The sequence below is a fragment of the Rhamphochromis longiceps genome, linkage group LG16 (genome assembly GCF_057381845.1).
Source record: "Rhamphochromis longiceps isolate RC_006_pf linkage group LG16, R_longiceps_female_GT1.1, whole genome shotgun sequence".
In the NCBI taxonomy this organism is placed as follows: Eukaryota; Metazoa; Chordata; class Actinopteri; order Cichliformes; family Cichlidae; genus Rhamphochromis; species Rhamphochromis longiceps.
Genome location: NC_140572.1, coordinates 24,451,228 through 24,465,768, shown reverse-complemented (window position 1 = coordinate 24,465,768; position 14,541 = coordinate 24,451,228). Strand labels below are relative to the sequence as shown.

The following is a 14,541-nucleotide window of genomic DNA, read 5'->3' as shown; positions in this document are numbered from 1 at the left end:
AAATGAATGAAAAAGCAATCAATGTCCAAACTACTGGTCAAGATTGTTTTTTTTAAAAAAGGAAAGTCATGGCTCCTAAGAGCAACAATATAAAGAAATGCATTGTACGTTTGGCAGATGCTCATTAAAAACAAACAACTGCAACAAAGTATTTGACATACTGTGAAATAATCACTCACCTTCCTCAAGGACCCACAATCCTCCTGGAACACTTCATAATTCATAGTATATGTTCTACTTTCAGTTATGTACACAGCAACTGTAAACACATATATGGACTGAATAACAGAAAGCCAGCGACACAACTCCAACTGTGCGTTTTTATTTATTGCTCCCACAGTTTCAAAACTAACATATGCACTACTGTATGTTCTATAGAATACTCAATGTAATTTATTCAGTAAAAAACAAAAAAACATTTCTGGCAATGGGATGTATTTATTTCCTACAAATGTCTAACAACAACAACCTTCATTGCCAACAGAAAAAAAAACTGTACAGGGACTATATAATTCATTATGTATGGTTATTTATACATAAAGATGCTGTCTTAGCATTTGGATTTGTCATATAGGCACAAGATACTCTCTGGGGTCTGTTTATGCACAAGTACTATGTGTCCTTGTGTCCCGCAGTGCCCCTTCCTCTTCTCCCCCCAACACCTCATCCGAGTAAAGTATGCTGACATCATTTTATATTGTAATGTGCTACTTTGGGCTGACAGGCAGTGCAAAACGGTAAGCATATAGAGACTCAAAAAAATGCATGCTTTGTAGATCCATATGAAAATAAATAAATAAATAACTACAAAACTAATAAGAATTCCCCATAGGCTGCAATAGTATATGTTATATTTCATAGGTAAGTTTTCCCAAACCCTTTAAATCTCAAACCATGATGCACTCATTTAAGTGGCCACTTTCACATTTTTCCCATACAACATAATGTTGACTTAAAAGGAACTCAGATTATTTCAGCTCGTGTGATCTCATATACTAAACCACGGTGTTAAAAAAAACACATGGCATAGTTCCCTATTTAGCCAACCAAAACAGGAAAAACATGCTGTTGGCTGTAAGCAACAACTACAATGAAATGCCACATGGCCCGTAAGTGTTCTTCTGTTCTCCAACAAAGACTGATGGAGCTTATCAGACACTTCGGATGCAGGTGGCTGGCAGATGTGCGCGAGCTAGTCGTTATGGACCATGTTTACGTGTGTTACTATTAAACTGACTAAACCCAAGACTAAACAGTCTTGGGTAACGAAAAGAAAGGGGGGCTGTATTATTTCACCGTCGACCTGAAAAAAGTTGAACAAAATACGCGCTGTAATATCTAGACATTAAGACCAAGACTGTTCCAACAATGTGTCACTTTTTTAATTCACAAACGTTTTTTTAAATAACATTCAAATTGCTGTTAATCTTAATATAATCAGGTATGCACGTCTTCATAGTCAGAGTTCCTTTAACACTTTTGAATAATTATATTGTAAGAGAAAAATGAGAAAGTAAGTTATAAGACACAAAACATTTGATATGTTTTTTTTCTATTTCTTTTCTAAATGTAGAAATGTCTATATCATACTTCTCCAAACGGCGAAAAAAAAATAATCTCAAATCTGCATGTTATATTTTTCCAGATAAGTATGTATAGTGTATTCTGTTGGCTTAACATTGTACACCAGGTGCACATTAGTCATTGCAGTAATAAAGCACATTGTTTATAGAAGAAAACCATAGTCTTTTTTTTTGATACTGTACAGTATATTGCAGTGCAATTGTCCATAACCCCTGAGTCACACTTCAGAGAAGACAGGCATACAACATACATCAGAAAACTCTTATTTGTAATAATGCTGTATTACACTAATGGCTACAGAAGACTTATATTTCTTTCATATACAGACTCATTACTCCCAAAGCCTGGAATATTTTTATGTGCCCACACAGACTTTACACTCTAAACGGGCTCTAACATTAATGACCAGGCTCATCCGTGACTGTTGCATCATGTAAGATAACCTCCACTGTCCTCAGTGCCTCAGCGTCAGGTGCTAGGAACTGCATTCTGCAAATGGAGAAAGAAAAGCTGTGCCGTCATTTTTCTGTTGTGAAAAAGCCACCTCCTCACGTTTCCGGTGCTCACGTGTTTTGATAGCAGTGCAGGTACCTATGACTCGCTCACATCTTTGTTTCCAAGTTTCAGGTTGGACAGGTTAACTGCCTAAACAAACATGTCTGTATTCAGCTGCTGCCAGCCAGCCTTGGTAACAGTAATGGGTTGGCTCCTTTCAGCGTTCACAATATTTTAGTTGAGGCTTTCATGTGTTCTTGTCTGCTGCTTTGAAGTATAACAAGCAACAATGATCACTTGCATTGAACTTTGGCAGAGAGTAATACAGTTGCGGCTCTCTGTTGACACCCAGCGTCTGGAGAGATAACCTTTCCCTCTTCAGACTACAGGCATGAAAGGATTGAAAAAAGGCTCGATGGGGTTGTTGGCAAATTCTTGTGTAAAGACTTTTAATTTGCTTGGCAGTGTGTGTTAGTCCTGGCTTTCTACAGCCTCCGCTCTCTGTGGATTCTGCACTTGAGTACTGGTAGTATGTTAGTTAGCTTAAAACTAGCACCTTATCCACCAGATGACCCACTTTTGTCACTTTTAAATGACTCACACCTATTGCTCATAAGATGTTATGAAATGCTAGTACAGTAAGTAGTCGTGGTGCCACCATCACCTTCAACTTGTTTTTTGAGAGTATGTTTTTTCCACAAGTTCCTCTATTTTTTTGTATCTTTCTTAATACTTTCCATGAATGTTCATCATCCACAGACCCCTCACTGAGGAACAGCTGGCTGCTGTTATGCACTGCACCTCCCGGTGTTTTTGGCAATTCTGCTGCAGAACCTGGTGAGTTATTGTATCCACTGTGGGGAGGTGGAGATGCCAGTCTTTCCCTGGTTTTGCAGATACCAGCAGGAGGAACCCTATTTATCTGATGACTGGAGCCTGTCTACTGTGAGGTAGGTCAGTCGGCTCTTCTTGCTTACACTTGGAGCTAGTGTCACTATCCACACCTTCGATTTTGCCCAAGCCACATAGCCCATGCTAGTGTGACCAACTGTGTGGGAACATAAAATGCTGCAATAGTGTGTCTGCAAAAAACACAAAGTCCGTTAACTAGAAAAGCATTTGCAAAACACATTGGTTGTGTATTTCTATCACAACCTAGTGGAGACCAGCATTCTTGCAGAGTAAGAAGAATTTAATTAAAAATGCTGAAATGCTGTCCTCATGGGTTAAATAGGTGCATCAAGATTAAGTGGGCATCACCATGTAAGTTTAAAGAGCAAAAATGAATGAGGATGATGATGATTATGGATTCAATCCTGTTTTGACAGAACTACTGTTAAAATATGTAACTATTGTTACATATTATACTGGCAGCTGCAGGAATAGTTTCTTAATTCCGTGTCAACCACGTAAAACAGTGTTTTGTCTTCATGCACAATGTAAGAACATCTCATTTCTAATACCAAGCCACAGATGACTGTGCCAGCATGCTGATAAAAGAAACTGCTACTTAGTAATTACAGCATTACAACCTCAATATTAGAATACCGTGCTGCAGAAAAGATTTATGGCCTTGGAGACTCTTGGTCTGAGGCAGGTTTATGGAGTCCAGTGGCATTGAGGTTGGAGTCTGAAGGTGACATGGAAGAAGAGGAAGCAGGGTTTTCAGGTGGAAGAAGGATCAGTGCTGACTGTTGATGCCCTGTGGATGGTTGTTGATGCTGTTGTGCCTCTGCATGTCTCTGCACAAGAAATTCTTTAAGGCTGTCCTCAGTGGGTGCATTCACACTGGCCAAGCTCAACACAGAGTCTTTAGATTCCTGAATGGTGCTCCCTAGTTTTTGGTTGGGGGCCTAAAAAAACAGTTTTTGACAATAATAAGATCTTAGTTGCCTGTGCTGGGGTAAATAATCTCATTATATATATATACATTTAATATCCTGTTTCAGATGTGAAATTATATTTACCCTTAAAACACAACTGTATTTGTAGAAAAACAAACAAACCAACAGATGTGACATTTAGTTTAACAGTATGAAAAAGTGAAGGGAAAGGTCTCAATGTGTACATAAGTGGAAAACAAATGCTCTATGTAAAATAATGTCTACCAACTAAAGTGATGGCATCCTTACTTGAGTTCCTGCAGAGCTAAAGAAATGGCTTGCATTCAGAGCAGCCGGCTGAACCTTCACTGCAGATCTGTGATAGTCTGGATTAGCAGTCACAGTGCTGTAGGCAGGCGGTCCCAGAGTTGGTTGCCTCTGCAGCAGCTGCAGGATCGCCTGCATATCAGATAACAGCTGAGATTCTAGCCTAAAAAAAAAAAAGGACTGATGAGCAAAAACAGACAGATATACTGTATAATATTAGCAAAAGATAAGTATGAAAAGAAAGAGTATTTACGTAACTCGGACAGTGTGAACCTAACTGTGTGTGACAATGGCTGAAAGCACACTCAGATGTGCTTCACTGAGCACTAGATGGAGCCGTTGCTCTGGACAAAATTAAGAGACGGCAACGGTGTGGAAACATTCTGTCAAAGCAATAGATGAAAGACATTGCCCCTGCTAGGAGCGATAATGAGCTTTGTGTGGGACATGTGAATTCTGCATTTACTGTGCAAATAACTATTATACTCATCTGGTAAATCTAATTAAGTCTAGATTTGATCAAAGTTCTATATTTAGGACTTAAGGCAAAAAACCCCAAACCCAACGTGTATTCCATCTAATGCACAAAGACACTGTCAGCCTTTTTGTTTTCCTCATTTAATATGCTGTGGCTCATGAGACACTAAGTAAAAGCAGCCGCACAGTATTTTTCAGCGTACCAAACAATATTTTTCTTGGCTATTTACATAGATGTGTAAAAGAGAAAGGCCACACCGACATTTTTTTCCTGCCACATATGCTTTCAGACTAGTCAAAGCCACAAAAACACCAAAATGACAGAGAAGTGCTGCTCATCCTGCAGCTAGCCAGCATTAAAAAAACAAGGTCAGGTATAGTGCAGTGGATAAAATGCCTTATTTGTGCTTAATAAAATGAGCTTGCCCAGTATTTCAGGCACCCTGATGCGATCTTTCATTCTCTGTGATAATTCCAGCTAAAAATACCATCTGCTGTTCATTTGCGTGTCCGTTTCAGGTGGCTGCTGACTGCAGGTGTGATTCTGAAACTACTGCCAAAGATGTGTTTCTACATTCCAGGAATGACAAAAATAAAATCTATTCATTTTAGGGAAGGTAAAGTACAACGTAGCTGCTAGAAATCAATCTCACCATTTTGTTTCTATCATTATAAATTGTTTCAGGCACATTTTTTTCTGAGCGCTGCTTTACCATATAAAGACTTTAGTACCAGGTCATTCTCAAGTTTGATTTGCACCGGTCCTACAATGTTGCGTCCTGCTTCCATTAGATCCAACCTCCCACTCCAAGTCCGACAACGACTTCTGCCAGCTAGTTGCCGTCCTCCACCTACTCCTTCACATTTGGTGTAGCCTACTTTTAGCAGTGTGGGAGGTGACATCTTAAAAGAATAAAGCACTGCCTTATCATTTACTGAAATTAATAATAGCATTTATCTGAAAATGCAATGATAAATAAGAATAGTGACAAATATACCTATGCTGTCGCCACAGAACATACCAGAAAATGCTCTAGACTAAAAGACTACCCGAATATTTTTGTGCACAGTGAAAATCCATCATACATTCAATATCCGCTCAAATTAGACAATGCAATTGATAGATAAATCCATTCTTTCTGTTTTTAAGAACTACTATTAATGTTATATATGTAGACTTGAAGACAGTAGAAAAAATAACAACCAATTGAACAAACAGACAAATACATAAACACATAATGCCTCTAGATAAGGCTGCTTCTCTCCCAAATCAGTTTTACAGAATGTTTTGAAAAAATGGAAAAGGCTCCATTTAAAGCCACCATGAGTCACAAGTGAAAATTTGTGACTTTTATGGTGCGCTCGGTTGCTGTAATGTCAGACGTTACATCAGCAGTAGCTATGGTTTACAAATGAGATTTAGATGTTGAATGGAGAAAGTGAGGGGAACAGAGAGGAGCCTTTACCCTGCACTTAAAACTGGAAAAAATATTCCACTCTGCTCCTTCTGAGTCATTTTAAGTGAAATGTTCACTCATATGACTCCATGCATTTTTAATGGGCAGACTGTTGAATCTACCAGTTCAACTGCTGGGTAACAAAAATAACTAATTAGCAAATTACACAGCAGCAACTCAATGCATTTAGTCATGCAGACATGGTCAGGTTGACCGGCTGAAGTTCAAACTGAGCGGTTGGGGAAAAAAGGTGGTTTAAGGGACTTTGAACATGGTATGGTTGTTGGTGACAGATGGGCTGCTGGTATTTCAGAATTTCTACTAATCTACTGACATTTTCTCACACAACCATCTCTTTACAGAGACTGGTATGAAAAAGAGAAAATATCCAGTGAGCAGCACTTCTCTAGATGGAAATGCCAGAGTTCAGAGGAGAATCGCCTGGCTGCTTTGAGCTGATAGGATGGCAACAGAGACTCAAATAACCACTCACTATAGCCAAGGTTTGCAAAAGAGTATCTCTGAATGAGAACCGTGTTGAACCTTGAAACAGATGAGTTACAAGAGCTGAAGACCAGATCATGTGCCATTCCTGTCAAATAAAGACAGGGAACTGAAGCCTCAATTCACATAGGTTCATCAAAATTTGACAACAGAAGATCAGAAAAATGTTGCTTGATCTAACAAGTGTCGATTTCTGTAGCAACAACTGGATGGTTGGGTCAGAATTTGGCATAAACATGAAAGCATTGATCCATCCTGTGTTGTATAAATGTTTCAGGTTGCTGGTGGTGTAATGGTGTGGGAGATATGTGGAGCAACTGAGTGCTATCATGTCAACATAGGCCAAAAAAGACAACTTCAGTAAAGGAATGCCCCTGGATAAATGTAAAAAATGTAATCCTATTTTCTTCAGAACAAGTAGAGTTCCAACTTTAACTTCAAAGTTAACCTAAACTTTTCACATTAAAATTAAAGGAGAGAAGTTTTAACATCATTTACTTAAGTAAATTTAGACAATAATCTAGAAATACCGTCCAAAACAGCAACTCTTTGCACCATCTGATAAGATGCTGCACTGTTTCCAAACAGAGATGTGCTAAGCGCAACTGGTAAGTTTAAATGAGAAGAGAAATTTCTGCAATTTCATGTGGCGCCACACGTGAGCTGTGTGGCTGAAATGGCAAACCATTGGTAAAAGAAAAAGGGTTAGTCAAAAAAAAAAGAAGAAAAAAAACAAGCACTGTTATTCACACTAGAAAAGTTCACATTTTCGGGTAATTCATAGTTTATGACAGCAAAGTGAAGCTCAACCATCTGCATGCTGACTCTAAAAATATGTACCTGTTTAAATGGTCCTGAAGCTGACCTAAGCGTTGTTCCACCTCTCCATATGTGATTTCACTGGCAGAATTATCATCCTCTCTCAGATCCTGGAACTGCGCTGACTCATCCAGGTAGTCTGTAGGCTTCTTACAGGCCCATTTATCACAGCACAGATCTGGAGGACCAAACCAACATGCATGATTTACATCCTCACTTGCAGGTCAGAGCAACGTCATCACTAAACATTACTAAAATAGAATATAATTAATCTCTACAGCAAAGCTGTGTGTAGATCCTTTGTTGTAATTTATCACACTGCTATACCAGGAGAATTATTATATCGGTGTTTTCCAGTTGCAAACTAACCCTGTTATCTCTGTTTGGCACATGGTAGTATTTAACCTGCTGTCTAGTGATATGTGTGGAGCCTCTTTTGTTGTTTTAAACAGAGGGGTGGTTAATTCGGTGATTAAGTTATCTCACTGAACAGACTGTGCAGGTGGCTTTGCACTAATACAATGAGTTGCATAGATTCGTTTAGAGTTTGGGCTGAGGGTGCATTGACAGTCGTTCTCTCGGTCCGACTTTGTATCACGTAGAACCCCAGCTCCAAAACAGTTGGGATACTGGGTACATTTTAACTGGGTAAATTTATTTTATTTTCAATAAAACATAGAAAATCAGGTCATTTTAAATTTGATTATAGCACATATAAACAACAGCACATGGCCTATTGAATCATGCCATTATTTATTTTAAAAAAAAGAAGCCAAAATATAAAAATGGTGTGTGGAAAAACCAAGTATATCCCATGATTCAGCACTTTTACAGCAGCAGTAACGTAAAGTAATTTGAAGTAATTGTTTTCTGTATGACCTTATCAGTCTCTCATATCATTGCGGGGGAATTTTGGCCCACTCTTCTTTACATCATTGCTTCAATTTGCTGAGCTTTGCAGGCATTTGTTTATACACAGCTCTCTTAAGGTCATATCACAGCATTTCAATCAGGCCGAGGTCTGAACTTTGACTGGGCCATTACTGCATCTTGATTCTTTTCTTTTTCAGCCATTCTGTTGCAGATTTTCTGCTGTGCTTGGGGTCATTGTCCTGTTACATGATTCAGTTTTGCTTTAACTGTTGGACAGATGAGTTCACACTTGACTCTAGAATACTTTGGTATGCAGAGGAGTTTAAATGACTGCAAGATACTCAGGTCCTGTGGCTGCAAAATAAGCCCAAATCCTCACCTTCCCACCCTCGATTTGGCAGTTGGTAATACACTGTGTTTGGTTTTCACCAAATGTGGTGTTGTGCATTGTTATCTGGTTTAAATGATGGTTTGTTTACAAGAAGCTCTACAAACTTAACCTTGCAATTTACAATTTCTCTGATTTAGTAGTGTGTCCACTCCTGGAATGACTGGCAACTGTCTTGAATGTTTACCACTTATGAATAATCTTTGTCACTGTAGAATGATGGACGTAAAGTATTTTGGAAATGGCTTTATTACCCCTTTCAGACTAATAAACTGCAGCAATTGGTTCTGAGACCACTGCTGATGTCTTCCCTCCTCAGTATTTTGTTAATGCACACCTGAATGCTCCAGCTGAGCAGTTGCTGCTTTTGGTCCCAAAGTCACGGCTATGGCCAAGCGTTCTCTGTTGCAGCGCCACTGCTTTGGAATAACCTTCCTCTCCATATTAGACAGGCTACATCAGTGCCAGTTTTTAAGTCTTTATTAAAAAACTATTTTTATTCTCTGGCTTTTAACTCTGTGGGTAACTGATATTTTTTTTAATGTTCTTTTTTATTGCTATGTCTGGTTTTATTACTATGTGCATATTAGTATTGTACAGCACTTTGGTCTACCAGGTGTGTTTTTAAAGTGCTATATAAATAAATAAATGATGATGATTATGATGATGAAACGAGCAAACTGTCAAAAGTTATTTTCTACAGAGATAACTTGCACGGGCTGATGATTTTTTGTCTGAAGGACTGCAGTTGCATGCTGTTCCTTTGCCACCTGCACTTATAAAATTGTCTTCAAAAGAATATTAAATGTAGAATAATTTGCGGATGGAATCATATCAATAGTGATCTACAGCATGTAAGGCATTTGTCTGGATACTGGACTAGAAAAAAAAATTAAGAAAAACTGCAAGACCCTGCAGCTCTTCATATGCATGTCTGCAAGGGAGAATAATGCAGTCTTAAGTCTATGATTTTTGAGACAGATGACATCCTGTCTCTTAGAATTATAATCAGCTGAGCAGCATTTTGGCAGAAGGCAACCTAAATATTTAAATTCCCAAGTTTTTGCTCAAAGCAACTCTAGAAGCCTGGGAACATCCCAACACTCTCCACACAACCAGTCACCCTCTTAGAGCTGCTAATGCAGCGTCAAAGACATTGTCCCTCAGTGTCTTCCCACCACTCACATTAGTGTTTGTCCTACAAATATTCATCACGATTTGCAACACTGCTTTGAAAGTTCTTGCCAAAAAAGCTACAATTTTATTCACCAGATATTTACAATTCATCTGTAAGACAAGATCTGTTACCTTCAAAAGGTGGTTTTCTGTCCAAGCTGTCTCTGACAATAACGTCTGAGTCTAGGCCTGGAACTGTGAGTGAAGAGCGACCCAGAACTACTGAAGATCTCTTTAGGCACGAGTTAGACTCTCTCTCCCTTTGAACTTCTTTAACCATTTCTTTGCTTTCCCCTGTAGAATGGCAATCAGCAGGAGTCAGTGGAATAACACCATATCCCATAGAGGACAGACTTTTGCATATCGGAGCACCAATCCATGAATAATAACAAAGAAAAAAATTTGCAGCCACAAAGCATGCTTGACAAGGTTCTCCTGTATGTTTCTACTGACCTTTAGACAGATCTGCTGTGAAAGAGATTCTTCTTTTCACATTTTTATTTCCCTCACCATCTGAATCACTTTCTTTGACACTACAGGGCTGCAAAATTAAAATGCTTCAATCAGAAAATGTGTCAGTTACCAAGAATAAACAAAAAAACATAATTTAGGCAAATTACAATATGAATACTTGTTATCAAAACACCCATTAAACACATAGGTCCAAAATGTTCTTACATTATCTGCCTTGGTGGAGTCATCTCTCAGGTTGAAAGTAAGCTCCAGGTTGTTGAAGAAGTGATCTGCAAACTCCGGGTACATGTCTAGCACCTCCAGCAAATCTTCTCGCTGAATGGTGCTCAGGTCACAGTAACTCAGAGCCCGCACATCAGCGTTAGACTTTCCAGGCTTGGCATAGAGATGGATCATTTCTCCAAATATGTCATTTTTACCTGGAGGTGACAAACACACAAACAACAGGTAATCTTGACAGTTTTAGTGGGAAGATGTAAAAATGCTGACTTGAGCTACAGTGAGTTCCAAAAAAAGGCATGACGCAGGCATAAATCTCTGCTGCGATTACAATAGGAATTTATTTATCACTCTGATTTCACTAAGGGGCGCAGACGTGTTTGTTTTTGTGGATAATCAAAATCAGACAGCCTCTAATTTCTGTGTAGATCGTCTCCCAGGGCCGGCACATCAGTTGTCTTTCTATCTTTGATCCATTATTTATGTTGAGGAGTAACTACTAACACGCAGCAGCTTTGATGCGATGGGTAAAGGAGGGCTTGATTGCAATTGACACACTTTACTTGTGCACTTCAAAGGCAATTTTTGCACTGATTTTGGCTATCACATAATTAAGCCAGCTCTTCAGTGAACTTGCAAAAAGTGAAAAAAACAAAAAAATCTACGGTAAGCTTAGCTTTTAGTCTGGAGAATAAAAGAGCTTCCTTTGCAGAAATAAGGGCCCATTTTCCAAAGGACGAGAGGCCTGGTTTAAAGGGCATCATGAAAAATCCCTTTGTTGGTGTGGGGGGTTCACTAAATGCCAACAGTGTAAGCAGGGGTTCAGAAGAAAGAGATATGATATGCTGGCTGCCAGTGTGCCTTTCACAGCATGCACCGGACACCTTTCGGCCACAGAGGAAAGCCTCACACAGACTGGTGTGTCTCTCCCCCGCACACAAACACAGAGCTCTCCCCACAACGATTGATTAGGATAAGAGATTAATTCCTCACCTGTAGAACAATGCTAATAGCCTTGCTGGAGTCATGATCATTACAAGAGAAAAATACTTTAACACCATGGGCTGACCATTGCCATGTTAGAGGTTGGTATAGTTCCCCATGTGAGAATAAACTATGGCGATGGAGCATTATAATTATGCTTGAGTGGCTTTTCCACGATAATCACTAATAACACGTTTTGTGTGATGCAGCAACCGTTGCGAAGCTGAAACCTCATTCTTTCAGGTGCAGCTTTAGTGAGAATTAATCTCATGAATAATGAATAAAATCTAATCCAGGCCCGGTCTGGAGTGCATGAATGAAGTTTACCCATGAAGAAAAAATAAATAGACATTTTTCCAGTATTGGTATTTTAACATTGATGCATCAAGCTCAGTATCAATACATAAAGAATGAAAAATATAGCTTCAAATTTAGAGCTGCTAGTTGTTTTAGCCAAATCTCCTTTTTACTGACATTATTTTAATACTCTCTATTTTGCAGCTTTAACTCATTTCCCAGTGCTGTCAAAAAAGTGGCACCATTTTCACTGCGTTCTTTGAAACTGCCAGACAACCTTCCATGAGGCCACTTAATAGAAATGCCAGAGTGTCAAACCTGTCACACAAACACCCCAGAACACTCACAGAAAACGAAATGTGAAAACCCACATGAAGGCACATTTTATTTTGAATTTTCTGATGCTAAATACGCCAAGGTCCAGAACATCTGTGCACATTGAATTCACATGTGGGTAGTAGAATGTTTCTTGTACAGTATGTGCTTCCTCTCTGACTATATAAACAAAAGGTAAATCTTAAAGATCTTTTTACAAAATCAACAATAAGCTCAAAACAGTATGAGACTAAATTAGACCTGCCTAAAGTTTTAGTTAGCTTGGTGCTGACATTTAACACACAGTCAGCTGAGCGATCTAAATACAACAGGGAGGTGACATTGACTATTACAGTTCATCACATTTCCAGGTGGAGGCAGAGGATTTTATGTGTAGCAGAGACTGACATTATATGCACAAAACTCCTGATAGACATTGGCAAAATGTCAAACAGCACAAAAGAGTTTACTCTGGGTATAAAAAATTTCCATACAGGACTTAAATTTAAAAGCTCTTAATCAACTGAGCACCATCCACCCAACCTACTTATTGTAATTGAGACAAAATATCAAATAAACACTAGATGTTAGTACACATCAGTAAAATGATCAACAAGGGGTTGTATTTACCCAGGATAGCTACCACAATGTCATCTTTCAAGATCTCAATAGAACCACGCGACAGAAAATAGAGAGCAGTGAGCACATCACCACCGTGGACCAGAGTGTCTCCGGGAGGCACATGAGCGGAATTGAAGCGCATGGCCAAGGCCCTCAAGCATCCTTTGGTGGCTCCTTGAAAAGCTTTGCAGTTGTCCAGAAGACAACTGTTGAGGTGAAGGCAGATGTCTGCCTGTAGGCACTCGGGAAACCCTTTTAACACCTAAGATGCGGAGAAAAAACAGTAAATAAAGTGCTCAAAACATTTGTTTGATATCCTTACAGAGATGTGTTTCAGAGATAATTGTGACCACATCATCAGATCAGTTTGTCAAGCTTTGTTCTCTCAGATACAAAAGAACACAAGTTAGAAAAAAAAAAGCACTTTCAAAAGAACTTTGTATAGAGGTGGCCTCTAAACTTGTGAGTTTTTAAAGAAAACAAAGCAGCCATACACTTGAGGTGGGCTGACAAATACTAGTATTTTGCAAAGGATGGCACTAAAAGGATACTCTCCCCTGTTGATTTTAAGAATTTAATTAATAGCATAAACACAGGCATGCAAGGAAATGTGAAGTACATGCAGGCTTGAATGGATGCTGCCATTACAGAGAAAGGAGAGCATAAGACATATGAAGATATTATGCATATTTTTCAAAAGAAATAGGCTGTCATGACATTGAAATGATTAATATGAATAAACTGCACTATAAGCTGAACCGGTAACAAAGCAGATCAGAATCAAAAGTGTGCTATGCGTTTGCATCTACACCTGTTAATCTAGTGTAGTTATGCACTGAATTCATACTCTGATATATAGAATGTACTGAGTGAGTCCATCAAACACTACGTTTACATAACTTACTAAAGCTGAGATAAAACAAAAGTTGTTTTTAAAAAAATATTGTTGGTTTTTGTTTTATAGCACTAAATCACTGAACAAGAATAATGTAAAGCAAACTTTAGACATTACAATAGTAGAGATGTGGTAAGTATTCAGAAAATTACCAGGAGCTAATTCATGGGAATGTAATGGTTCACAAAAAATGTAACATTTGCCTTTTTTTTTCTTAAATAAAGGATTTATTTAACCGTCATTTTCAAAAATGTACCTGGGAATAGACGTCTACTGGTAAACTTGTACTATTACAATCTCAAATGTGAAAAAAAATCTTTGTATGTCTCTAAGTTTAATGTCTTCATTTTATTATATTACTTCCTTCCTCATCATCACAGTATCTGTTGGATTTCCTCACACATGTCCAATTAGCCAGTCGGTCACTTTGGTATGTACAGCACCAGTTGTCTACCTCCCATTTATCAGAATGTTTTTGTATTATGCTGTTAATCTTCCAAGGCATTCCCTTCTCGCCTGTCCCCAGTTAGATTTATTTGCTACAATGCCTGACCTTCAGTGTCTGACCTTAACTTTGATTAGAGACTATCATGTTGAACTTCAGTCTACCTCCTGTGTCCTGCATCTGGGTCTTCTAACCCACAGTCTGTAGACAGCATAATGAGGTTCTTATTTTAAACAGTGATCAGACAGAAACCCATTTTAAAAATTTAAAGAAATTAAATATGTACCTCCTGCTCTTACCAATGAAGAGATGTTAATCCAATTGAAAAGCAGACAAGGGAGAGAAAAAAAGCTCTTTTAGTAGCATGT

At 38.6% G+C, this 14,541-nt stretch overlaps 1 protein-coding gene across 1 annotated transcript in view; it reads right to left on the bottom strand.

The window, feature by feature from the left end:
* Positions 1–340: 340 nt before the first annotated feature.
* Positions 341–14,541, bottom strand: part of kcnh7b (potassium channel, voltage gated eag related subfamily H, member 7b) — a 42,193-nt gene continuing 27,992 nt past the window's right edge. Inside the window, exons 9-15 of the mRNA XM_085384799.1 lie at positions 12,843–13,095; positions 10,602–10,816; positions 10,377–10,464; positions 10,056–10,217; positions 7,508–7,664; positions 4,212–4,392; positions 341–3,932 (exon numbers count right to left, since the gene is read on the bottom strand). Of these exons, the coding sequence (XP_085240925.1) occupies positions 3,645–3,932; positions 4,212–4,392; positions 7,508–7,664; positions 10,056–10,217; positions 10,377–10,464; positions 10,602–10,816; positions 12,843–13,095 (1,344 nt within the window). The 3' untranslated portion in view covers positions 341–3,644. The remainder of the gene's footprint in view (positions 3,933–4,211; positions 4,393–7,507; positions 7,665–10,055; positions 10,218–10,376; positions 10,465–10,601; positions 10,817–12,842; positions 13,096–14,541) is intronic.